The sequence below is a fragment of the Lissotriton vulgaris genome, chromosome 5 (assembly GCF_964263255.1).
Source record: "Lissotriton vulgaris chromosome 5, aLisVul1.2, whole genome shotgun sequence".
Lineage (NCBI taxonomy): Eukaryota > Metazoa > Chordata > Amphibia > Caudata > Salamandridae > Lissotriton > Lissotriton vulgaris.
The window spans coordinates 224,256,902-224,273,446 of NC_141693.1; the positions used below are offsets into that span (position 1 = coordinate 224,256,902).

General features: G+C 48.2%; 1 protein-coding gene across 1 annotated transcript in view; it reads right to left on the reverse strand.

Moving 5' to 3' along the window:
- Positions 1-16,545, reverse strand: part of LOC147710545 (LIM domain transcription factor LMO4-B) — a 42,518-nt gene that overhangs the window by 13,297 nt on the left and 12,676 nt on the right. The window contains exon 2 of the mRNA XM_086921208.1: positions 14,083-14,330. Within this exon, the coding sequence (XP_086777334.1) occupies positions 14,083-14,321 (239 nt within the window). The 5' untranslated portion in view covers positions 14,322-14,330. The remainder of the gene's footprint in view (positions 1-14,082; positions 14,331-16,545) is intronic.

Sequence of the window (16,545 nt, forward strand, 5' to 3'; positions counted from 1 at the left end):
ATCCGGCAACATTTTCTTAGTATTAATTTTCTCGAAAGGTGTGAAAGAGTTTGAGAATACATTCGCTATCATCAGCTTTCCCAAACCAACATGCAGCTATCCTTGACCTGACAAGTGGACCACCAGATAGGAATGTATTCCGTTGGCTCTTTAACCCATTTTAAAAATGGTCCACCTATTCCAACATTAAAATCATGTGCAAATCAAAAATATTGGATTTCAAAGTGGCAAAAATACATTAAATTGATCTGGCCATTGAGACTTAAGAAAGCGGCTATGTTCAAACGTGAGCACACCGAATAAGAGCCTGTTCCGCAAAGTGTCTTAAAACCCAACTCCAGGGCAGAACACTACTAATGAGAAAGACTGTGCTCCAACTTGCTACACTTGAGATTCACAAAATGTGAGGTCTGAAAGTCGTGCTCTGTGGAAAACCCAGTCACCTTCAAAAAAAGTAAATGACATACAGTATTACATCGCATGTCCACAATTGGAGAAAGGAGAGGAAAAAAAAAGCCAAAACCGTTACTCTGCCCGGCCTCCAGGCAATTACTTTTGCTAGTGTCTTGTTTTGCATTACACGATTTAGAAATTAGGAAATAGATTAAAACCCAACTTTACAGCACCCTGTACACCGAAAGGCCAACTCCCTCATTTCTGATCCGTACCCATTACAGACTCCCAGCTCCCTTTAGTCTCAATGAACACCAGCGGCGTAACTCGTGCTCAAACTTTACATGGGGTTTGCCGTCAGCCATCTGCCGATGAGAAGTGCATGTATCCCTTTCACCACCCTTTAAACAACAAGACCGCCCACCCAAGATTTGGATCTGCGACCTTGGCTTGTATGCCATCTCAGTATCCAGGACAATATCCCGGTGATCCTCAACTGGTTTGTGCTGATCTTTCCTAATATTCAAAGAAGTAAATAATGAACATAAGGATGTGAAGCACAGGGCTCATTGGGCTGTGACTGAGAACAGTGACTGAGGAGAGCGCATGGTGTGGCTAAGCGATTTCACAAGTCGGTAATCGTGATCGGACACTATACGGACCACCAGTGACAAAAGCACTGAGACTAGACTGCGCTGCCTCATGTATCCACCTGGTCAGTCAAGGTAAGGCAGCCAGGGGTAGTGGTGCAAAACCTGCCCCACCAGTCAGTGCCCCTTCAGGCACGAGCCGGGCAGAACATGCCTTGCTGGTCACTCAAGATGGTATGATCATGCACATTACACCCTGTGCCAGCGATTCCACCCAGTCTTACAGGGTTGTTGTTTGCAAAAGGCTATTAATATACATCAATGAATGTACATTTAGGACGGTCGTCTATCAATAGCTGCTCCTTTATCAGAAACCACAAGAAGGAAACCACATCAAGGCCTCCGAGGCATTCTATAACTATGTATGGAGCCCTCCTTGAAACTGGTCTATGTACACCTGACGAGCAAGCAGCACCTTATGGAGAGGTCTAAGCGGTGGAGGCAGCACTTAATGAAGGTGCAAGGGCAGAAGCTAAATAGATACGAAAGGGGTGCAGAGAAGGAAGAAAGTGGTGGGGAAAAGCAGAACTTTACAAATGGGGAAAAGACCCTGCACTTTGAATAGGTGGGAAAGCAGCATTTAAAAAACAAGAGACAATGGGGGTAGATATGACCTAAGAAATGTGCAGGGGTCATGAAGCAAAAAAAGTGTATATATATATATTTATAAAGTCATTGGGATGTGTCAAAATCGACGAAGAGCATAAGCTTCTTGCGTGACAAAGACCAAAAAGGGTGCATGATGGAGGGAACCTTGCCACAAAGGAACACTAAAATGGGGATTGTATGAAGAGCCCATATACACGCCATGGTGAGGCCCCTCCCTCCTTGATGACCGCCATGGCACTGAAAGGACTGCTGAATGTAAACATCCTGCCCTAGCAACAAAAGAGGTATAGAGGTCTTCGACTGGTTACCAATCTATACTCGATTGAGTTGAATACTCTAAATGTATAAGACTTATCAGAACACTTAACCATAACATGTAACAGGGCTCCTTTTAGCAACATCGGAGCAATGGAACAGACGTTCTGGGCATAGCACAACCTAAAATCAGGCACAGCTGCTGAGCCTCTAGCCTCCCCCACCGGACCCCTCCCCATCTCTGCCCTGGCCCCGTGCCCTTACGACACCACCATTTTGTGTTATTGATGTGCCCAAAATAAAGAACCTGCGGTCATCGTGTTTCACAAACAGGGGTCGCTCAAGGGGTTAAACGCTTTCAGGTGCTTCTAAACAGGCTTTGAAGACCAGGGACCCGCGAAAGTGGGCCTTGAAACTCAACACGTTGGTTCAAGGGAGAGTTCGGGGGACGGGGTTGGGGAGGCAGGTGATAATTAATAATAATGCATGCCACATGCTGGAGTCCAGTCGTCCGCTAGGGCCTCCGGGGGGGCAGGATGGAGTTAAAGGCAGCCTAGCAGCACCAGTGAAAGTAGAGATGTCCAGAAGGCCCAATTAACCAATACCTTTAAAATAAAAATAAAAAGAGGAGCAAATACTTTGTTCAATGTTCTGATCAACCACGAAATAAATACAATAAAAAAAAAAAGATTAAAACTTAAATGCCAGTATGGAAGGCACAGGGAGAGGTGGGTAAGCACAGTTCCCTTTCCACTGTCAAAACGGCGTTTCAAGTAGTGGAGCTGCTTCACTGTTGTAGGAATTACTGAAAAGCAGATCTAGTGGAATTATGCGGCAGGGGAGGAACAAATCAGCAAGGTTGACTAAATTATGCAGCAAGAAAAGTCAAATTATGAGGCATAATGCAGCACATTGTGATATAGTTTCCTTATTTTGTCATTTTTACACAGGTTCACACTGTCTGGGAGAAGGTTTCACCATCGTAGTACCAGTTTAACATACAAAATAATCAATAAGCAACAGAAAGGTGATTAGCCAACTTTTGCAAAGGGCCTTGCAATACGCAGTAACAAGCGTGGCTGCGTCTTTACTAACTTAATCCATTTGAGCAAGAAACTGTTCTTTTAATTCAAATCTGTGGAATATGCAGGAGATTATGGAATATGCGGCATGTCCATAATTCTGCAGAAGACATTGCAGCCTTTTAAAATCACATTGCAGTCACCTGCTCTAAATGTAGGACATGACATGAGGCTTTTATTAGGAGAGGAGTAGTTGTGGAATGTGTTTGAATGTCGCGCATCAGCGGTATGCTAGCACTGCCAAGAATGGCACTTAGGGTTTTATTTTTGTTTCGGTTAGTAAATTAAAGATGAAGCCTGGCCTAGTTTCATAATCAACAGGAGCATTTCAGCAGGTTGTTCTGGAGGACAGGTAGGAGTAGGACTTGAACGAAACCGGAACGGACTGCACTGCCTTACACATGCTGTGACTAATGCACCATCTCGCCCAATAGCAAGGGGTGAACTGGAGGACACTTTAGCCCAGCGAGTGACGTGGAGCACGTGCAGTCACTTTGATGAGCCTGGCCCTGGACAAGAGTTGGGAGTTTAGTATGTAGAGTCCTGCGGGACACGTTCTAGTCTTTCTAGAAAGTGTAACCCACACTGAACACCCACCCACCACCGGAGCCACGAGTCAGGTGACCCGGTCAATAAAAGGGGCGGAGCGCACGTGATTTAGGCCAGCTACTGCCATATATCTCCTGGTGTCTGCGTCCATCCTGTACGTAATATGGGCCTGAGGCCAGACACCAGACTGGCGACGAGGCGGGTAGTCAACCCCGCTTGCCTGCTGCTTGGCGTTTCATCACCAGTCATGGGGAGGAAATGGACCACAACCGTGACGGCCCCCCTTAACTGCGGAGGGGATCGTGTCACCCAGTTACCACCTTCTAGACCCTGGAGGCTCCCTCGTGCCCATTGCCAGCACAAGGATCGAGGCCGTGCTGAGGAGAAGGAGGCCACCCAGCGCATGACCCGGTGTCACGGGAGAGGTCCCGGTAGGTGCCTATATACTGCCGCCGTGCAGCCCTGCTACCGGTCAGCCCGACTGCGGAAGGTCAGTAGCCCAGGAAATGAACTGACTCGCAGGAACTTGCTAGTGCTACGCTACATGCACCCAAGGCTCTGACCCTCGGAGTACCCCCGCAGGCATTCACCGGTTGTCCCACCTGCAGTTGTGGCACAGACAGGAGAAGGGCCACACAACTGCTTCCAGCACCTACAGTAGCAGCCTGAAGGCAGAGCAGTTCGTGGTCCAAAGCGTTTGAGAATTTTTATTAAAGTTTGGGAGGAATGTAGTGTCCTGCGGGACACGTTCTAGTCTTTCTAGAAAGTGTAACTGTACACCCACCCACCACCGTCATAAGTCAGGTGACCCGGTCAATAAAAGGGGCGGAGCGCACGTGCTCGAGGCCAGCTACTGCCATATATCTCCTGGTGTCTGCGTTCATCCTTTATGTAATGTGGGCCTGAGGCCCGACACCACAGAGTACAGAACAAACCACCTGAAGGTATAGAATAGGAGACATGATGGGGCAGCTACAGCTGCAGACTTTGGAACCTGGGGCACCAGGTTGGAATCCAGGACTCTGTGCTTAGCTACCCCTGTGGTTCGGAGTAAATCTCCGAATTTCCTGGTGCCTAAAAATGTGAAATGTAATTTTTGTAAAATGTAAGTGTGTGTTCCTCGCTCGCACGACAATAAGACACACACACACACACACACACACACACACTCACACACACGTGCCCCCCCATTCCCCCTGCAATGCACAGCAGCTCTGTTGCTTCCTAGCTAGGTTTGCGCTATATAAATACCAGTGCATATAGAATGCCAACGAACTTCTGAACCTGGGTGGCGTTGGGCAACAAGGCGAGTCACATTCAGCTGGCACTCAGGAAATAGTGCCAGGGGATGCAGAGCCGACTGGGCCACCGAGCATGGGAGATGGGCAGTATTGTTGAACGTGGAAGCCCTTGATCAACACATGGGATTTCAAGGGTACAGTGTGCCCACTACTGGCCTCTTAAGATACTCAGGAAATACCGACCATGGGCCACACTGCACATCTGACCAAAAGTACCCACACTGCGGCGGCACAGAAGGCCTTGAAGGGCACTGGCCACAATCCAGCAGACAGAGCCACGTTTTACAGGACTGGAGAAGAAAATGAGTCCTTTTGGAAAAGTGACCAACAATCCCCAGAGTAACTAGACTTTCACAAACCTAGCTTTCATGTCATAGTAACTCGGATATCTGTGTTAACACAATGTGTGTCCGACCTGCAGTGGTAATGGAGGGGACCATTCACTGGTGTTCTTACCTATTGGCTAATGCCGCACGTATTGCTCTACAGAACAAAGGCACAGATGTGTGCGTTATGAGGTTGATTTGTTTACGTCTGTACATCTTCACTAGGCAGAAGAGATCTCCATGGACTTACTTAGCTTTGTTGTTTTTAATAGGTGGTCTCTGCTCGAATAAGCCACTTTGTAAACCGCTCTTTGCAGAGCCGGTTTAACTGAATCAGATCACAAGCTGAAATCCCAGCAGTATGGACACTCAGTTGTGAAGTCACTGCACAGCCCTGGCTCCCTGGAGTGTCCCACACTACCCTGCCATGGCTGTTCGAGGTGCACACAGAACTGACCAGCCCTGGTTCCCAGAGTGTGCCAGAGTGCCTTCATAAAACCCAGCCCAGGCTCTCCAGGGTGCACACCACACACCAGAGGCCTGCCAATACGGCCGGAGCTTACCAAATGTACGCTGCACTGTGAAAACAGATTGCAAACCTTTTGAAGACAAGGACGGTGCACCAAGTAACAAAATTCAAAGAGCTTCCAGTTTTGCCAAAATGAAGTCCTTTATTCTTTTTCAATCTTTAAAAATTCTCAGCCAACGCGTTTCGTTCCTTTGGAACTTCGTCAGGGCTCAGTAATCTCCAGTAGTTCCAGAACAAAGATAAAAAAAGGGGTATTCCAAGCGTTTTCAATTCTCGTTCTCATAAGTATCCTTTTATCAAAAAAAGAAGATGAATTGGTTCTCAGAGTTCAGATCACGTTCTAGCTGCCCAAAATTCTTGTTCGCGTACCTCTTGCGCAGTCTTTGTATAATAAAAAACTGGCAAACTTATTTCTCCAGCATCAAAGGAGGTCCTAGTGGCCCATAATCTTGGCACAAGTGCCTCTATATTCAAGAAAACACTCGGAAAAGCAATATGTTAGGCCTCAGGTAATTCCAGAAAATGTTGTGAATACAAGTGGGCCAGTTAATCTTTTAATTCGAATGGCATGTATAACCAACTGTCACAAATCGAAATGACAACCGATATAGCGTCTGTCCTCAAAGGGCAATGGGGCATGAATAACCCCCAATAAAAACCAACTGGACCACCCACCTGTCTACATTCGTCCTTCCTGGAGAAATCCTCTCGGTTTCCTCGGTGTCGATCCAACCGCCACAGCTTACCAAAAAGTCTACACACCACCGCACACCCCAGCCCCGCCTCCCCAGGGCTGTTGCACCACCGCACACCCAAACCCTGGCTCCCCAGGGGTGCACCCAATGGACCACCTATGCCTCTAAGGTGAGCTCCCCACCCTGCCCTGGGTTCAAGGTTGCGTTCCCCAAAACACAAGCCTGGGTCCGAGATGAGCTCCCCGCCAAGACTTCGGTTCAAGCTTGCGTTCCCCAAGAAGCATGCCTGGGTCTCGGTTAGTGTTCCTCGAGAGGTGACCCATGGCCCCAGGTGTGCAAAAATCCATCTTCCAGAAGTAATGCCATGAACCAATCCCGTCTCCCAGGTGTGCACTCGGACTGCCCAGTGCACATGTGCTGCAAGTTCGCGTTCTGAAGTTGCTGCTTGGACATTACCCTGGGCTTGCGCATGCGCACTGCAGCAGGTTTCAACTTCCAGAACAGGACAGCATCTTTAGGGCTTCGGCAGATGCGCTCTTCGCTCCAATGACTATAGAAAGCCTCTCCTAAAAATGAACAGGAATAAACCTACTTATGAAAGCCTGTCTCTGCCCTAACACCCAGGCATCGCCCGTGCGCCTTTTTACGCAATGTAGACTAATCTGTGTTTGTATTACCTTCACCTCTGTGCTGTCTAAAAAGCCAATTAAGCGCGATTGATGGGAGACAAGTTCAATAATAATATCACAATTTCAAAAAGACTTTTCTTCCGCTTCCAGAACCAACGTGATCAAACAGCCCTGCCTTCCCCGCCCCCAGCCGCCTCCCGCTCTCCAAACACCACGACTTGCCAAGACACAGCCAAAGCAAACAGCCGAGAAAGCGCCCGAGGAGGGCGGCACTGCTGCCCTGACAAATTAAAATAAACACAAGCAGGGTGTGTGTTCGCTTTTAATTAATTTCTGCTGCGTGCAGGCTCGGGCGCATTGCCCTGCATGGGCCGTTCCACCCGGCGGCGCAGCAAGGGAGCAGGCCGGGAGGCTCGCGGCCGGGCCCACGCACGACGGGCCCTCGAGGGCCCGACCTTTGCAGGCATTGGCCGAGTTCAGTTCTTCGAACCTCCCAAGAAAACTTTATTTCAATAAACAGTTGAAGTTGGACCACCGTGTCCATTCCAGCTTCTCCTAATAAGTTAGGTCATTAGAGCACAAAGGTGGCAAAGGCAGGGTTGACATTAAGCGTGAACTGGCCTATCTATATCCGTGTGCGCTGGGCCAGAGCAGAGTTATGCGACTGTTTAAGGCCTTGCCCAGAAACGAGCATACATACTACACTCAAACATTCTCCTATATAATGCATGAGGTAGAGAACGCACAGCTCAAACAGGCAAGCCAGGGTTGCATTCATCTTTCACAGCTGCACGATCGGCAGCTCATGCAGTGGTTGAGGCAGAGGTTTAAGTAGTTTGGGGGTGGCGTGTGTTCCCTTTCAGAGAGGCTTTGGCCTTAAGCTTCGAGTTGGACTGTCTCTTGGGGCAGAACCAAACCCAATTTGCATAGGTTAGTCCCCATCGGAAGTGGCACACTGGCCCAGGAATACAGAATGGAATGTGGCCGAGGATTTACCTATGGCGGAGGAGAAATCAGATTTCACCCATCACTTTCTCAAGATCAAAACATCCCACCACCTTGGGACAGACGCTTGGGAATCTGAACAAAAAAAAATCTGGAAATGTGTAGAGGGACACAAAGAAAACTGCATGCCACTGGTGATGCCAACAGACCAACGTGAGCCACTTTGGCATGCAACAAATGGTCAGTGTATGAAGTGTATTCCCAGACTTCCCTGGCCTCCCAGTATACTTTCCAGCCACCCACCGACTGGAGCTGGCTTTTCCAGATTACTAGAAATGGGGGGAGTGACCGGTGCACGCACACTGGTCCTGAAAATCCATGAAGTACAGTGATCACAAATGTGCAGCTCTGTAAAGTAAATGACAAGAGTAGAGGAGGTGGCTGTGTAATACAGGGCCCCAAAAGTCTGCAGAAAAGAAAGTCCCAGACCAGCCCCAGGTAGGGGCTTGGATGAAAGACAGTCGAAGGCATATAGAGAAGAGTTAGAGAGGGTCAAAAGGGAGGCCACAGGAAGAGTGAGTGGGAGCAGACGGCCCATTCACACATCCAGAGGTAGCGGGAAAATGAACGATTCCAGTCTATAGAACAGAAAGCTTGAAGAGGCCAACAGACCACAACCATTCATCCCGGTGGGCTGAAAAAAACTACAGAATCATTCAACACATCTATTCACAAACTACATGACAAAGTTTGAGCACGTTAGGATCCTTTGTTCACATTGATCAATGTGAACCTTTAATGAACAATGCAATCTTTAATACGAAACGGCACCAATCAACCAGACTTAAACAACTCAAAAACTTTATGGAAAGTATTCAGATTCTAAAGTGCTACAGTGCCACATCAATGACAGAAATGCGCTATAGAGATGCTGTGACATAGCGTCCGCCCAAGTTAGTGGCATCTGTAAAGGGCTTGGTGCAGTGTTCCCACTCCAGCAGAAGATGTGGTGCACTGATAGACCTGTGCAGACTGCCTACTGCACTCGACTAAACTAAAATAAACTGATCACTTGCACCATTGCCTGCACCAGTAGTGCTGGTTTTTGAGGCGCTCATCTGAATGTCTCACCATGGAGGTGGTCCGGTTCCTGCAGTATTACCATGGATTCAGTACAGAGGAACACTGTTAGATAGGTTTCATTTTTAGGAACCAGGTTACAATATCATCCTGCGCAATACAGAGCTCCTAAGAAATATAAGGACAAAGGGGACATGGCATCTACTTTTGCTGAAAACGAAGTCCCCTAATTTCTAGAAGAACAAGTCTGTAAATTTGTATACAAATTAAAAATGTGTCCTTCCAATTACTCAACAGCAACAAGTCAATCTTCAGGCAAAACCAGGGTGCACTGGGAAAAGCGTGGATGTGATCGGGAACAAAAATGGACATGAATCGCAAGCCTGAAAAGCAGGACACTAAAAGCACTGGCTTGCTCCATTTACCAGAACAGATGGAATGCCATCCTGACTGAAGCGAAGGCACCAGCAGGTGTTGGGCATCATCACTCATTTAGGCCAAAATACCCCTTTCAAAGACCACTAGACTTGAAAATGTACCCTACCAGACTTCAATCTGCTCTCCAAGATATGATTAGAAGGTTTTGGGACTTCTGGAATTAAAGGATATCCATTGCCGCAGTAGCATAATACAAGATGATACATCCCCAACCCTCCCCCCGAATAGGGTGATAAGGGGCCCCAAGTCTTCAAATCTCTAATTTCCATATGCTTTTGACTGAATGGACTCTCTCGCCCCTGAAAAGCTGGGGGCCTCCTGAAGGTTTAGGGCCACCCATGCACTGTAGGGGCGTGCCCCTCCCCCTGCCTTGACCTTTCTCCAACAAATCCTCTGCCAGAGAGTCCAACTAACCAATAAGACCATTGTCTTCATTGAAAACTGGAGGACAGACCATGAAAACACGTACTGACAGGAACAACTTGTGATGAATGATCTAGAGTAGATCCAGTTCTGGAGACAATAGGGAGCACCACCTGCACCCAGTTCTAAGGGCCACAGGTGAGTCTTTGCGGGACATTTAAGGCTAAGTTTCATACATGAAGGAAAGGCAGTAAAGAAAGGTGGCTGGCTTATATGCATCAAATTAAAGGAGGAAATTACCAGGAATAGAATTATGTACATCCAGGAATAGACGGTCAAATTCTTCAAGGTAACTGACTGCAAATGGCTGCGAGAGACTGCTCCTGATAGTCCGGGTAGGCCGCGTGGATTGTATGAGGGCTCAGGACCCACATAACTCATCGAAAGGCAAAGCACGCAGAACACTTTCCACCTAGGTGATTCGGAGCTAGCTCATCCTAAGGGCAACTGTGGACATACAATCTAGTGATGTCCAGGGAGAAAAGCTGCACGCTGCATAGACTGCTGCACAGTTAATGAAGAAAACTGCTCGCCTCGGAAGCCAGCCACAGACACTCCACGATCAGTGTGACAGGGCAAAGAGGAGACCGCACTAGTGGTTGCCACACAAAGTACCACTGTTACCTTTTTAATCTGGCAGGGAGCTAGCCCATTTGATACAGTAATGGAATTATTTGGCTTCTGCTACAAGGTTCAGCCTCGAAGCGCTATGAATAATGCATTCGCTTTTTCACAGGAGCCTAAAAAGGCCTGTGATCGGCTCTTTAGTAAGGGTTTAACCTTCTGAGATATTGTATCAGCGATGCACTGCCCTTCAGCACTGGACTGCAGGCATTTGTTAAAATGTGTAACATTGTTTACAGCAACGCATGTCCCTTCTCTCAGCAAAGGTAATGCAGCACCCGTCCTGCAGGTATCATTCTGCTGAGCTCTCGAATAGGACAAATCTGGGCCTGCTAACAAGGTGCAACCTGCAGCTGCTTTTCTGGCAGTGTCAGCCAAGACTCCGTGCTCTCAGCATAGGACAGCAGTGCCCCAGTGGGGCAGCACCGGACTCAGGCACGGAGACTGGGCTGATATCTACATGTAGAGCAAGCACCTCTGGGAAAGGGCTCGGCTCGGCAGGGACTGCAGGACACCTAGTGGCTGAAGATGGTGGCGCCATTGGAGCAGCCTTTTTCGTCCTCTAACAGTGGGGGTACCAGAGCTGGTGCATTGTGGGATGGGGAGCCGATGAGGGTCTGCGGCTTATAACCTACAGAGATCAGATATACCCTTTATACAGACAAAATGGGTTTATAGGGATGGGTAAAACGTTAGTTATTTGGTTGCATTTCTTATACAAATTACTTAACTGAATTCATCACCAACAATAGGAAGATGAAAAAATATGGAGCGCCGCCTTCCACTGATCACCTATGGGGAACCTCAATGTTGGATTCTTTGAATGGAGATCCATTCTATCCCTATTAAACGAATTTCATTTTTAGTAATTTAACTGTTCAGACCTCCATATTTTGTCCTCTTCCTGTTGCAAGTGATTTATTCATGTTGGTTATTTGGTATAAGGTGTATTATACCAAATAACTAATGCTTTACCCATGCGACAGAACCAATTGTGTCTGTATAGCACAGGTTAACCTGGTTCCGAGGAACTCCGGGGCACCCATTGTTATTTAATGCCCTTTCTTCAAACTTTCATCCGACTGCAGTCCTCAGCACCCAGATGTGCTGGTGCTCTTGCCATAATTAGCTGTATTTTGCTCCATTTTAGGACCGTTCCTTGTTCCAGCCACTTCTCCCCGGAGCTCCTCACCCAGGCCATTGTGCAGTGCCCACTCCTTCTGTGCAGTCAGCCCAGGCGAGTAAACCAAGGACTGTCATTGGAGTAGCTGCCAATATCCTGAAGGTATGAGAGCTAAACTGTTGACAATCTGTTTAGCCTGTAAAGCCCTTACAGCAATTTTAAAAGGGCCCCGCCTGGATGCACCAAGAGAGGCTGCAGCGCAAGGCGGTCGAAAGCAGGTAAATTCATGCATTGTGGCGATTGGGCAGCAAAAATAAAGGATCACTCGGCCAATAGGATTCCAGAACCCCATCACCACTCATTCCCACCCCCATCACCACTCATAACCACGCGCACCCCACCATATGTCTGAGCAAGACTTCCTAGACTACTACAACAAACTATAATAAAAAGCACTAACAATGGTTTGGTTCACACAAAAATCATACAAGTTCCATGTCTGAGTGGGTCGGTGCCGACAGTGGCTGGTACATTCGTGCACATGAACACATCTCCACACAGGCCGATCGAGTCCTGCCTGCACTCTGAACTCACTCGCCCTGCATCGGCTCGGTTATAACACTCTGGGGACCAGTTTGTGTCCTAAGCGTTGCAAAAGCCCACAGAGGGGCATTTTCTCGGGGTCTTTAGTGCCGCACACATACAGCAGCATCGGGATTCCCCTTCTGTACCCTTGGCCCAGAGCCTGGTATCCTTAAGCGGCAGGACAGGTAGAGTTGGGCGAGCCAGGAGATCCCTGGCAGGAGCAGAGCCAGGGCTCTGGCGTGGCTCTGCGAGACCAAGCAAGAGCCGAGCCAACAAGATTCAGCATGTAAATAAGACACCAAAGACGTAAAGCTGGGATTAACAAAAGGTGTCACTTCTGGAGCGCTTGCGTTTCATTTTAGTATATTACAGTATTACTGCATTAGTACTTCTTAAAGGTAATATTTTATTAAACCTGAATCCCCCCCCTCCGACACCCACCTTCAATGGAGTAACTGCCATGAGTGAACCAAGAAAGGCCAATTTGCATGTGCATTGGATATATGGCCCATACCGTCCACATGTGGCGCAAAATGGTCTACTAAATAAAACAGGCGCATTGATGCAGGTCAAATTTCTACAGGGCGGGTCTGATATTCCAAGCAGTTATTATGAGGCTCAAAGTAGTAAAGGGATTCCCTAAAAACACAATTTCGATTAAATGGGGAAGCTGTGCTTGAAACCGTGTTTCCTAGTTACAGGATGTCCAATTTTCGACTTGATGAATATTCCCTTCCGACTCCATTAAACTCCAAAAGAATGCTTTTTTTTAATTATTTCATTATCTAAATTAGTACTCCGTGTTCAATATAAAAGCATAACATGTGAATTTGATATGATATATGCATAACATGTAAAGTGGTGTTCTTGAAAAGAAATGTAAGGGAAGGCAGGAGATTTAGTGTTACTATCACTACCTACGTGTGACTTAAAGAACAAAGGCAGAGTGCATCAGCACCTCAGTAACACTGAGTGAGCACGGACTCCAAACAAAGGAGGCTGCCCTTGTGAAAGGGCTGCGGTGAGACATGTGAACTTAGCTCAGCTGCAGATAAAAAAAACTTTAGATTGTGTGGTCAACTGTAATGAGACGAGTGGCTTGTAAAAAGATTATGGAGGGAAAAGGTTAGTGACCGGGTAGCATGGCTCTTATCTCACCACTCCCAAGGTTCGAGCTGGAGCCAGACATCAAACAGACGTCTGACTGGCAATGAATGGTTTGCCCACCTCTAGGAAAAGCTTTCACAGTCTCCATTACTTCTTCCGGTTTACACTTCTTGCCCTAGGTTCTTCACAGCATACAGCCTTTTGGGAGGCTAAAATAGGAACAAAAAGGTCTACCCCATACAGAAAGATTTTTATTTTGCACTCAATTTGGACAACTGGGGCTTAGCAGCACTGGGACAAGTGGAGCATCTGACCCAAGTCAGAGAGGCCAAGCAAAGCAGGGGCAAGATTATGGAATCAGTCTTTCACCAAGACCGATCCAGAAGAATCCTTGCTCTACAGCACAATCCAAAGACCTGATGAGTACACGAAGTACATGTTTACTGATTCCACACGCCAGGTTTCATTGGGTGCATCAGTGTACACTTATCGAAATAATCAGAGGTGGGCTGACAGTAGCCATCCTTGAACCTCTGCAACCTGCTACACACCAAGCTGTAAAGCAAACATTCACACAGTGGCTTAACTGAATTTGAAGGGGGGGGGGGGGCAGAGTACATGGGGAGCCCCCTGCGGACTCACTAGGGAGCCTCAGGCCAGGCCACTGCTTGGTCTCCCATCCACCCCTGAAGTCAGGGACACATCCCGCTCTCCCCCGGAAGCAGTCCGCATTTCTTACCGGATGTAGTCGTTCCGACACAGGATCATGCCGCTCTTGGTGTAGCAGGAGGTGCCGATCTCGCCCAGCTGGGCCTGGCAGCAGGAGCACTTGAGGCAGCGGGTGTGCCAGTACCGCTCCATGGAGTAGAGCAGGAAGCGGTCGGCGATCTTGCCCCCGCAGCCCGCGCAGCTCTTGGGCGGGGAGCCGTCTCCTCTCACGGCCGTCGTGGTGGACTCCGAGTTCCGATTATTCACCATGATTCGTCCCTAGTGAAAGGCAAGGAGAGCACAGGTCAGAGCGGCCGCGTTGCACAGCGCACAGCAAGCACGGACTCGAGAGCGGGCACACGCGCATTCAGCAATCACTGTGGAACATTCATCCAGGGCGCTGGCAACAGGCTTCAACACAGCACGCAGCTAAGTCAAGATGGGCCATGCTAAGAGAAAATGCGAGCTAAAGGTTAAAGAGGCGTTTAAAAATAAATATTACTGATATGTAGGAGATAGGGAATTAAACACGTGTCCAATAAACAGCACATACTTTTGATTCATTAAAACAGCCAGGTCTCGTATGGAAGTACCCGGTCAATGCAATCTGGAATCGTGCTCGACAAAAAGATAAAAAGAAACATCAAGTGTTCTACAACTGGAATTAGAAGCACTCGGGCAAGCAAACACTGCAGTTACCAAACTAATCACAGGATGGGTGGTAAAGTGCCTCAGTGGGTACCCAAAGACAATACTGCACATCACCAATGCTGGGCGGGGCAGGGTGGGCAGCACGGGTTGGCTGGGATGCACACAGGTTAGGAGATAAAGACACACCGATTCCGGGCTGTAGGGGACTATTTTCAGCATAAGGACGAATCTCTCGGAGAAGGGCATTTTTACAAAGACCATAATCCAGTGTACTCCACAGGGGCTACCTGGGGGCACAGCCCAATCTACAGAGAAAGGGCTACCTGGAGGGCACCGGCCAAATCTACAGAAGGGATACCCGATGGGCACAGGCTAAGCTACAGAAGAAGTGCTACCTGGATGGCACAGGCCAATCTACAGAGATGGAACTAGTTGGTGAGCACAGACCAATCTACTCGAGAGGGGCTACTGGAGGGCACAGGCCTGTCTGCAGAGGGGGATACCCGATGGGCACAGGCCAAGCTACAGAAGTGCTACCAGGAGGGCACAGAGCACTCTACAGGAGAGGTTCTACCTGGAGTGTTCAGGGTAGCCTACAGACGAGGGCCTACTGGGAAGACAGACCAATCTACTGAGGGGCTGCCTGGAGTACAGTGGCTAATCTACTCAGGAATCAGAGGCTAATCTGCTAACAGCGTTACCTAGAAAACAAAGGCCAGCTTAGAGGAGAGAGGGTAACTGGAATACAAAATGACGAGCTACTGGAAAAAGACATCCTACAGGGCAACAGCCAACCTATGCAAGAAAGGGGCTACACGCAGGTGAAGCAGGCGATCTACAGGAGAGCCTGTAGATAAGCTGCACAGGCCTCAGATTCCCAAATAAATGTGTAGTCTCAAATTCAGTGGCTGCCAAGTTTTAAATTCTTTTAATCAAATGTTCCTCTCACTTCTCAGCTCCAAGACTTCTTACCGCCTCCTGCACTGCCTGCCCAACTACTCCCCCGGCTGGCAGTATGGTACGTGGTCCCCTTTCCAAAGGATGCACAAGTATCTCAGATGGGTAATGTTTGAGTGGGTCCCATTTAAGAACACCTACCACTCTCCAAGTACTGAAGGGAGTGTGTATGTGTTTGTCTCCTGTTCCGCGCTTGTAACTAAAAGCACCAGGTGAGCTGGCAGAGGCCGACTGGCATCAATGGTAGACAAGATTTAATGACAATATAAAACAAAAGCACAGGTACACCACATATCAATATCAATATCAAGGAAGAACAGTTATAAAGTCTATTTCCTACACAAGCCTTCTTCCAAAATTCATTTTATTCCAAAATGACAACTCAATCTTTTGCAGGCCAGAAGGGCTGGGAAAGAGTCACACTATAGACATGCGCCCTAGCTGTCAGTGTGAAGCACCATTCTGTCGGACACCAGCGAAGCCCGGTGAGTGGGCTGGTGTGGCGATGGCATTTCAAAACATGCATAGGTCGAGTAATAAAGGTAGGAGCACGTACAACGTGCGTTAGTACATACGTGTTGCTCATGACTGGACTGCCAGCATGCAACATGTAAATACGAAGAAATACGTCAGGCACGTACTAAATGAGGAAACTATTCCTGTAACAAGGTGTGCGCTACTTTCCAGCCTGGCACGCGGGTTTGCGATTTAGGTTAGGCCTCGAGCAGTGGCTGTAGACCGATTGGTCCGACATGGGGCTTCCAGTCATGCTCCACTGGAGCCATGTTGCTGGCATGTCGGGAAGACGAGAGTCCAGGAAACACCGCGGAAGGTGCCCGATTCTCACCGTGAAAATGGAACTCCGGCTAGGAGCGGGGGCGGTATG